The following is a 10,958-nucleotide window of genomic DNA, read 5'->3' as shown; positions in this document are numbered from 1 at the left end:
TGGGCTCTGCTAAATGGTCGGGGTTCCCAACCCCGACCATTTTGCAGACCCCATTCCAGCCCACATTTACTTGGAAAACTCATACTTCCTGTAGTACAAAATGTAATCACAAATAACACATGCTAAAATGCAATCATACTCCTGTTATCAATTCACAATACAATCACAAACACAAATATAATACGTACAATTCATATTCGCAAACTTAACATTATATCAAATCCATCGCAACACAAACAACATATCAAGTCCAAATTGCAACTCAAACGCAAACATCCTATCAAGTGCATCGAAACTTAACAAATTTCAACAATGCCCTTTCCCCTCCCTCTTCCTCTCCCTCTCCCTCTCCCTCTCCCTCTTCTTCCTCTCCCCCTTCCTCGATCACCTTCGACGTGAGCTCGGATAAGTTCCTCGTCCGGTTGTGTGTGAAGTTGGGAGTGCATGTTATCCGCGTCGTCTCGAACCTCCTGTGAACATTCGGCCTGAGTCTGCTGTGAGCCGCCAGCTTCATCATGCGCATAGCTTGATCCCGCCCCCGTGTGTCCTCGTCGACGTCGCCGCCCGAACTCAATTGGTCGCTCCTCCCGTCCATCACGGCGTGCGTGACGCGTCCTCTGAAGAGCCGACCGTATCTTTTTTATCATTCGAAGGAACATGTTCCTCGGCTCCTGCTCGGTAGTCGTGCGCAATGCGTCATGTGCCATTCTGGAAAGCTCTTCGAGCTCTTGTACCTATAAAATAAAAACCGAAAGAAAATTATTATCAAGTGGATGGTGAGAAAATAAAACTCAGAAAATAATTGTATATTTTTCTTATACACTTACCAACTCTCTCTCGACTGGGCCTCTTGGTATGTACTCCTTCGGGGCTTTGTTTTCCTGAAATATCCACCGGCGAGTAATCCCCCAATACCACCGTAGGTACACACCTAGGTCAGGTGCATCAGCCCTCTCCATCACTACCTGTTCCTCCCTTAAAACCCACCTATGGATGTAATTTTGGCGAATTATTTGCCAATTAGCACGATGTGCACCTTTTCTTGGATCTCTCTCTATTCTCTCCACAGGCGCTGGAATATGTTGCCGTAGTCCAAATTGTCGAAGCACACGGTAAGAAACCCAGAATAAGTAGTCGGGTTTCCCAAACCCGACTACTTTCGGGGTTGGCCCCCGACCAATTAAAAATGAGCTTCGAAATGGTCGGGGTTCCCAACCCCGACCATTTTGTCCGTGGTTCAGCCCAGCTATCGCTGGGCTCTGCTAAATGGTCGGGGTTGGGAACCCCGACCATTTCGAAATAGGTCTCTTACGAAATGGTCGGGGTTCCCAACCCCGACCATTTAGTTAACCTCTTAACAGGCGATGGACTAAACAGTCGGGGTTGCCAACCCCGACTGTTTACGAAGACGATTAAAAATTAATCGACCAGCTTTCTCGCCACGACGCTGACGTGGCGAGAAAACCGGTCGATTTCAGTAAATAAAAGGATACACAGTCGATTTTGATAATAAAAAATTAAAATCAGGCTACAGTGAAAATTTGTTCGATTTCAAAATTTCAAAAATTTATAAACCCCCTCCCATCTCTCTCTCCCCACCTTATTCATTTCTCATAAACTCTCTGTATTCTCTTCCTTCGCTCTCTCTTCTCATTGAGGTTCAAGCTTACTCATCAAAGGTAAAACTTTTACCAATACCTATTTAACTTTTCTCTTCAAGAATCAAGCTATTGATTGATTTCTCATCGTGGGTTCTTTCTTTCTTCAGGTCTCAATGGAAACTCCATCATCAATGAGAAGGGTCGCCAGGTCTCAGACCTCCATCGCATCTCGTAAGAAATCTCAATTCCAATCCCAAAATAAATCAAAATCTCATTCACTCCCACTCTTTAACCTGGGTATTGCCTGTGTTTCTATCTTTTTTTACAGAGAAAATCAAGAAAGAGAACTCTGAGAGATCAGCTTTGCTCGACATCACCAACGAATCCCCAATTGTCGGCCTGGCTGCAGGAACACTATTGAAGAAGACACCGTCTTCTTCAGCTATCAAAACCCGGGTCTGTGTTGAGAACGAACCTGGATCCGGTGAGGACCTGCTCAGGGGTCAGGTAAAGAATTTGCTACAGAAAGTGGAGGAAGAAGATGGGCATGTCTCTGTAGATGAAAACAGTCTCAAAATTGAGCCGATTCAGGTTTGCTAACTGACTTCTTACGAACTAATTCATCAATAAACCTCAAAATTTTCTTTAAAAGAAAATCTTGGGTGCTCTTTAATCACCAGATTGCCGAAGCTATAAAGCCAGAGGAGGCTGTCAATCCTCAAGAAAACCTGCTCAACCGAGCACTACTGTTCGATTCACCAGAGAAATCCCTTGAAGATGACAGCTCCTCAGCTTGGTCAATTCAAGTTAATGTCAGCATCCAAGACGAAGAGGAAGAAAAAATCGAAGATTTTGATGGTGAAGAAGAAGAAGAAGAAGAAGAAGAAGAGTATTATGAGGAAGCTGAAAATTATTTCGATGATATCTGCCAAGGGCTGAGCAAGATGACAGTGAAAGAGGAGAAGTTTGAGGGGAAGCACACTCGGTTTGTTTACAACAGCGATGACGAGATCGAAGGAGAAGAAGTGATCCAGGAGAAACGCGCGAAGAATAGATCGCCGAGTGCGCTCCTGCTGAGAGGGTTGCCGGTGCCAGAGGGGAAGCACTTGAGGTTTCATGATGAAGAGGATGAAGAATGAAGGAGGGAAGTTTTGATTAGGAAATATTTTGAGTTTGTTATTTTGTTGTATCGGTTGTCTTTCTTAACAGCCATTGATTGAAATTATGCAGTGCTGTTGGAATTAATATTGTGTTATTATCCATCCGATATTGTTGGTGGACTTCTGATAAACTAATGAAACACACATACGACGTGTAATTTCAGTCAATCTTTTTCGTTAGAAACTTTTGATACATTTTGCTATTCACAGCATATCTTGATGCAGAAAATTTTCCTCTCCTTCCTTGTACGATGGCCTCAATTTTTGGCCACATTAGGCGGAGTTTAACCCTCTTATATTCTTTCTTAATTAATCTCCTTATTTTGTTTAGTGTAGATAGAAAGTATATGCCTTGTTCTAATGTGGCTGAACCTCCTCTTGATTGATTTGTAGACGAGTACTATTTCTAAAGGACACAGTGTCCGGAAAATGATGTACAACACATGTAAATGATGAACTGGCGATGTCATTAACACTTGAGAGCGGAGAACGACATCATCGACATTTACATAGGGCCTGTTTGGTTCGTTTCCTTCACTTTCCATAGATGACTTTCCTTCACTTTCCTGAAAAAACTTTCTTGTGCTTGTTTCGCCCAAAAATATGTAGTGAAATCACTTTACATCATTTTTTAGTGTTTGGTTCAACTTGAAAAAAGAAGAAAATAATTGATGTGTGAATAGATTCCCTCATTTTCTAGTGTTTGTTTCAAACTAAAAAAATCAAGAAAACTTGATTGTGGTCACCATGGTAAGATTACCACCCATCATCATAGTTGTGCTCAGAAAAGACCATTTTTCATTATCTGCATCGCCATAAAGTTTATAAATAGCAATGTTGGCTGCAATATATTGCCCCGCCAATATATTGTTGCTATAAACTTTGGCTGCATATCTTAATAATAGCCCATCATCATAACACAAAATATGCATACCAACCAAAGGCCAACCAAGAGCTGAAACCAAGGCCGAGAGCAGGTTGAAACCATGCACAAAATTAAAACAAAGGCCAAGCATCAACATGAAACCAAAGGCCAACCATAGCTGACCAACAACACATAATAGTACCAAGAGCTGGAAACCAAAGCAGAGAGTACAAGAATCTATTGCGAATAGTTTTCATACGATTTTCCACGTTCTCGGTGGTGAACGTTGAACCTAATTGTTCATTTATATGAAAGGCGGCGCTACAATAAGCGGTTTTTTTGAACTTCTTATCCGCCTTCATTCCCTCTTTAGCACACTTTGCAAGGAAAGAAATTAGCAAATCATCATGTTTACTCTCTCATAATTGGTTAACTCTCCGCTTGCAAGCCTCTTTTTTTAGATTTATGAGCAATAGCTTTCTTTTTCCTCTTTGGATTAGGAGATGAACTTTCATCACCATCAATATCAATATCACTTCTCTTGTTGCTTTGACATTGTTGATTAGGTGACGGAGTTTCGCTCATGCTATAACTTTGACGTTGTAAAGTTGGAGGAGCATTTAGCATGTTCATGAATGACATTGGCGGTGGTTGGCCAATTCCCCAAAAGTTAGCATCTTGCATTTGAAAATTATTCCAAAAATTAGGACCTTGGCCAACTTGTGAAGAGTGATAAGGCATAAATCTCGGGTTGAACCCACAAGGGATTGATGAATTCCTTGGGGTTCTAGGTGATGAATTTGATGTCGTACTCTTGCCTTTGACCTTATCAAGTTCCTCACAATTGAAGTTGTCGGCCATACCTAGAAAATAGTTGTAGAGAAATGTGAAAAATAAACGCAAGTTGAGTAAAGAAAGTGTCCTAAGAGAAAATTCCATACAACACATAATAGTAGCATACAAATGTTTCTAAATTAACACATAATAGTACATGAAAATAGAAAAATCGATACAACACATGCCTGTAACATACAAATGTTTCTCAATTAACCTTACATAGTTTTGCATCACGCCATCATAAAATAAAGTACATGAAATAGAAAAAATGCATAACATAAGATAGTATACCTAATACATTGCATCACATGCCTACTTCATTAGTATTCCCTAACATAAGATAGTATACCTAATACATTGCATCACATGCCTACTTCATTAGTATTCCCTCCCTTATATTTTTCACAATAATCAACCCATGCCTACTTCATTAGTATTCCCTCCCTTATATTTTTCACAATAATCAACCCACATTGCCCAAGCTATTTGATCTTTACGATCCTTCCATACGATTCTTGATTGTGTTTGCTCCCTTAGAGTTTGTTGTTGAGAGAAATCAACAATATTATTCTCAACAATATTAGATGAACATGCTTTTAATCACAAATTAAAGAGAGAATACCTTGAAATAAGGATAATATAGAGGGTTGCTAAGGATCTCCTGTGGAACTTCATCCCGTGCTTGTCTTTAAAAACGTGATCGTATGTGGCAAATTGCTTCTAACACTTTGTTGAAATACCTACTCACAGTCTCACCAGATCTAATAAATGTGACCTAATACTTCGATTTTTAGTTTTGTGCCCCAAAATATTCAAAGTCATAGCAAGTTGCTCCTCCACTGTAACATGTCTTGAGTCTCGCAATAAATCGTTCCTCCTCATTATCCCTGCAAGCTTCACAAAAGCTCCACTACGCATTCTAACATAGTTGACACAACTATCACTAAATCCATTATATATACGATCCAAGTGTTGTTTTCTATTTTTACATTGTTTTGTTTTCTCAACACTAGGACCTGCACGTATAGATCTACGTCTGCTTTGCATTCTCCTCATGAAGGTCATAACCAAAACTAAGATAGATAGTGCAACACCCGAACACATATTAATTACTGTCTCTTCGTCGAGATCACCATCCATCTAAAATACAAAGCAAATACCAACATTAAATGCAAATGATCAAAATCTTTTAGGAAAATTATCATAATTATTTATGAAATGTTTTTTTAATTCTCCTATCTGCAGATGATCAAACTATTTTATCAAAATACAAACGTCACACTAGAAATATGTAGGATACTCTCAATCCATCAAGGTGAAATCATTCACCTTGATCCTCTTACAATATCGTATTTAGCATCTACGCTTGCTTTATTTTGGGAGATATAAGTTGCAAAATTGATTTCTCCAACGCATCATATGAGAACAAGTTAGATAAGATACAATCTCATACTATTAATAATTTCTATGAGATATAAGTTGCAAAGATTATACATATCAAATTAAGACAAGTTAGATAAGCTATTAATAATTTCTACAATCAAAATTTTCAAATAATAAATAGATGTCTGCATACCAAAATCTCAAAAAACAACCAAATAAAATTATATAAACTGAAATAGATCCTCCAATACATGACATGCAGACTGGAAAAATACACAAAATAATCACCGTTAAAATTTTTTACCTTCCTAGTGACAGAAAGCAGAGAACCGTAGTAGATAATCTCTAATATCTACACCTGCCAAGCAACAACTACGGATTTGAAGTAGTTTGTGCAAATCGCAGTGGGAAATGAGGGTCAAAATACCCAAACTTAGACAAATTTTAAACCTGATGTCAAAGGAAGAACGAAATCAATAAATGAAAGCCATAAAAAATTGAATAAATACAAAAGAATTGATTTTTAGGATTGTACCTCCATAAATCAACCAAGATCTTGTCGTGTTTTCCCTTTTGTTTTAAGGCTAGGGTTTCAATCGATGTCAGATAGCGCAAATGCGATCCAAACAAACCTAAAAGGTGGACGACTCGGGGGGAGGAGGTGTGGTGGTGGAGGGCAAGGGGGAGCAGGGCATCGTCGGCGAGGATAGCGATGTCGACGCCGAAGAGGGAGTGGGTGGAGGGGAGGCCGCAACGGGAGAATAGGCTGAGCCCTAGATTGGAAGGTGGGAGGGAAGGAGAAGGAGTAAATTCTTGGTTGATTCGGGCGAGAGCGGGAGAGAGGGGCGGGAGCAGGAGAGAGGGGTGACCAGAATGAGAATGGAAGGGGAAGAGGAATAAGGGTTTTTTTTGTGCTGGAGATAGAAAGCCTTCATTTTTCGCTGTAATCAGCGGTTTTTGAGCGGAAAAATGCCGATGCTAAAAGCTGTCAGAATGTCCACTCTTTTCTTCACTTTCTTTTTTCTTTTTTACGAAGCAAACATCCGATTGTGGGGGGAAGCAACAGATTCAGCCCGCGTCAGTTTTCCCAAAGGCTATTTTCCTTCATTTTCAGCATTTTTTGGACGAAACAAACATGCCCTTAGACGAAACTCCGTGAATGATGATTATTTATGTTCCTTCCAATTAATATATAAATGCAGTTTCCCAATAGTTATCTCATTTCTAACAAAGTGTTGTCTTGGAAATTTCCTGCAGTTATTAGCTGCTCAGTAGCGAGTGAGTATTGGAGAACATTGAGGAAAATATTCAACTCCTCAGTAGACCAAGAACCAAAAGGAATGTGAGAGGAGAGATGAAAACCTCTTGAATGTACGTTTAAGAATGAACTATCCCCAGTGTAAATAAAATGTTCCTAGTTCCAAGGAAAAACCATTTATTTCAGGTTTCTCCTCCTATAAGTAAGAAAAAAAGCTTCAATATTTTCTCAAATTGTACTGCCATGGCTGATAATAACAAGAAGCTGCCTGTGAAGCTTATGGTGGACAAGGAGAAGAACCGGGTTGCCTTTGCAGAGTCCCACCACAAATTTGTCGACATACTCTTCAGCTTCCTCACGGTACCTGTCGCTACAATCATCAGGATTTCGGGGAAGAACTCGTCATCTTCAGGAAGCTTTGCCAACATTTAACAAACTGTGGAGAACCTTGACTCACACTATTTCCATACAGAGGCTTGCAAGACCATGCTGCTTCGCCCTCGAAATGCAGCCGAAATTTTACGCGAAGATTTGGTGGTCAATATCTGCGAAAATGAGCCAAGAACTTTCTATAACTGTTCTTTTTGCGCGAGGAGCTCATACTACGGTTCAATACCAGGCACTCGTTACAGTTGTGGAAATCTGAGGGGTCGCACTACGAGGTGGGAGAGAACTAAAAACAAAGCTCAAGGAGATGGGGTCTTTGTCAAGGGAATACGATCTACATTTATATTTAGCGAAGACTTTGTGAAAACGGCAAAGAAATTGTGAAAAACGTGAAAAAAAACCCAAAACAGACTCTACCACACCCTGGTGTGGTGTCTGCCATGGGTGTGACAGAATCTGGCCTGTCTGCCATGGGTGTGGTCTGCGCCACACCCTAGTGTGGCAGAATCTGCCATGTATGCCATGGGTGTGGTCTGCGCCACACCCTGGTGTGGCAGACTCGTTTTTAGAATCCTAATCTATTTGGGATTATGTTTTATTATAAATAGGACCACGTTTTTTAGGGTTTCTTGAGAGAAAAAGAGAGAATTAGCATTGTTTTGAGCACTTTGAGAGAGTGATATTGTGAGGGAGTTGAGAGCTTTGGTTAGGGTTATATTTGAGTGATTTTGTGAGTTGTAACCCATTGTATTTCTCCTCCATATAGTGAAATCTCTCCATCCTCTCCTCGTGGACGTAGGCAATTGCCGAACCACGTAAATTCCTGTGTTTGTGTGTGATTTTGGTCGTTATTTTGTGAATTGCACTCGTGTTTGATTTTGGTTTTCTTCTCTCATCGCTCACCGACTCGTTTGGTTGTCGAGCACGCTTCCGCACGGCGCGCGACAAGTGGTATCAGAGCTCAGATTTCAGATCTAGGATTTTGGATTAGGTAGAGGAAGATTCAGTTGGAAGCTTAGTTCTTGGAGTTCTAGGCTTTGTTGGAGTTAGGGTTTGAAGTTGCCGTTGAAGATCTCGCTTTCCTCGTGTGGTTAGGAGTTCTATTAGGAATCCAATCTAGGGTTCAATTGGGTAACTTTTAAATTCTATAAAGTTTGAATCTTTCTTTGCAATTTGGAGTTTGTGATTATGAGTGAAGAAGTTGGTAAAAGCAGTAAGATGACGGGTACAATTCAAGTGGGTTTTCAGAATACTAAGATTAGTGTAGTGAAATATGACGACAAAATCAATTTTGGTTTGTGGATGAGCGACGTACAGGATACGCTCAATGCTCAAAATTTGGAGGAGACCATCATGGTCGATGTGAGGCTACCTAAATATGAAGAGGCGGTATGGGAAAAGATGAATATGAATGCTTGTGGGGTGATCAGGTCCTGTTTGGAACAGGAGCTGAAATATGATGTGATTGGGGTGACGTCTACGATGAAGATATGGGAAATTCTTAACAATAAGTATCTTACGAAGAGTGTTGAGAACAGGTTGCATTTGCTGCGTAGGTTATTCAGATTCCAGATGTCCCGAGGCACCTCACTAGCGGCTCATGTGAACAACTACACTAAGTTGTTGTCGGACTTGGCGAATGTGGATGAGAAGATCACGGATGAGTACAAGGCTATTATTCTTTTAGGCTCCTTACCAAATGAGGAGTATGATACATTCGTGCTTACTTTGCTGAACGGGAGATCTTCTATCACTTATAGTAAAGTGACTAACACATTGACGAACTATGATTTGAGGAGGAAGGATAAGGAGACTTCCCGTGCTAGTACTTCAGGAGATGCCTTGTCGACGAGAGGTAGAAGCCCATATCTGAAAGGTAATCGAGGAAGGTCAAAGTCAAGAGGTCGTTACCATCTAGCTAAGAACCAGTGTGCGTTCTGCAAGGAACTAAGACATTGGAAGAGAGACTGCCCAAAGGTCAAGGAAAAGGAGAATAGCAAGAAAAAGGGCCCGAAGGCCAATGATGTGAATGTTGCGAAAGGCGATGATTCTGATGATTTGAGCTTTTCTCTTTTGATTACTTCGGAGGTGAACCATTTGGATGCATCAGATTGGATACTTGATTCTGACGCTACTTATCATGTGACTCCTAGGCGAGATTGGTTTTCATTGTTTGAGAGACTCGACGGGGGTGTTGTTTTCATGGGAAATTATCAATCCTGTGGCATTTGTGGGATAGGTACTGTGAGGATTCGGATGCACGATGGAGTAGTCTGTGAGTTAAAGGAGGTAAGATTCGTTCCTCAACTAAAGAAGAATCTTATCTCAGTTGGAGCTTTGGAGGCTAAGGGATTCAGGGTTACCTTTGAGAACGCTATAGCGAAGGTTACTAAGGGATCTTTGATGGTGATGAAGGGAGTCCGCAGTCAAAATTTATACTATCTGAAGGGGAGTACCGAGATTGGCCAGGTTGCTTTAGCTACTTCACAGGCGGACATGAGTAGGCTTTGACATTACAGGTTAGGGCATACAGGGGAGAAGTCACTACAGGTTTTGTGCAAACAGGGGCTATTGAAGGGAGCCAAGAGTGGTAAAGTGGAATTCTGTGAGCATTGTGTTCTTGGTAAGAAGACGAATGTGAAGTTCTGGACGGTCATTCATAGGACGAGGGACATCTTGGACTACGTGCACACAGATGTTTGGGGTCCCACCAAAATTGCATCACTTGGTGGTCGATATTGGTTCGTCACGTTTGTTGATGACTATTCTAGGCGTTGTTAGGTGTACACCATGACAAAGAAGAGTGAAGTCCTAGATATATTTGTGGAGTGGAAGAAGAGATTGGAACTGTAGAATAGGAGAAAGATCAAGACGTTGCGATCCGACAACGGCGGTGAGTATACTTCAGACCCCTTTCAGCAACTATGTCGAGACGAGGGCATAGAGAGGCACTTCACAGTTAGTCATACACCGCAGCAAAATAGGATGGCAGAGAGGTTAAATCAGTCTTTGCTGGAGAAGATTCGATATTTATTAGCGCATAGTGGTTTGGAGAAGATCTTTTGGACTGAGGCACTTTCATATGCGAGCCACCTTATTAATAGGCTACCTTCATCTGCGATTGAGGGAAAGACCCCTATGGAGATGTGGTCGGGAGAGACAGCACATGACTATGACCAGCTTAAGGTATTTGGTTGCCCTACATATTATCATGTTAGAACTGATAAGTTAGAACCTCGAGCTAGGAAGGCCATATTTGTAGGATTCAAATATGGTGTCAAGGGATACAAGCTTTGGGATCCAGTTGATAAGAAGATTGTACTAAGTAGGGACGTCACATTTAATGAGGCTTCTATCTTGAAGCTTCCCAGCTCTCATCAGGTGGAGAACGACCCGACAAAGGAGATATCGCAGGTGGTGGAGATTGATGCAGCTCTACGGTGTCCAGATGGTGCAGTATCCATTAG

At 41.0% G+C, this 10,958-nt stretch overlaps 1 protein-coding gene across 1 annotated transcript in view; it reads left to right on the top strand.

The window, feature by feature from the left end:
• The window catches only part of LOC109837125 (acidic leucine-rich nuclear phosphoprotein 32 family member A-like), a 3,437-nt gene extending 508 nt beyond the window's left edge, over positions 1 to 2,929 (top strand). The window contains exons 2-5 of the mRNA XM_020405224.1: positions 1,551 to 1,679; positions 1,769 to 1,832; positions 1,930 to 2,192; positions 2,282 to 2,929. Coding sequence (XP_020260813.1) covers positions 1,775 to 1,832; positions 1,930 to 2,192; positions 2,282 to 2,740 — 780 coding nt within the window. The 5' untranslated portion in view covers positions 1,551 to 1,679; positions 1,769 to 1,774 and the 3' untranslated portion in view covers positions 2,741 to 2,929. The remainder of the gene's footprint in view (positions 1 to 1,550; positions 1,680 to 1,768; positions 1,833 to 1,929; positions 2,193 to 2,281) is intronic.

This window comes from Asparagus officinalis, chromosome 4 (genome assembly GCF_001876935.1).
Source record: "Asparagus officinalis chromosome 4, Aspof.V1, whole genome shotgun sequence".
NCBI classification, from domain to species: Eukaryota; Viridiplantae; Streptophyta; class Magnoliopsida; order Asparagales; family Asparagaceae; genus Asparagus; species Asparagus officinalis.
Note: the sequence above shows the minus strand (reverse complement) of the source record. Positions and strands in the feature narration are given on the sequence as shown.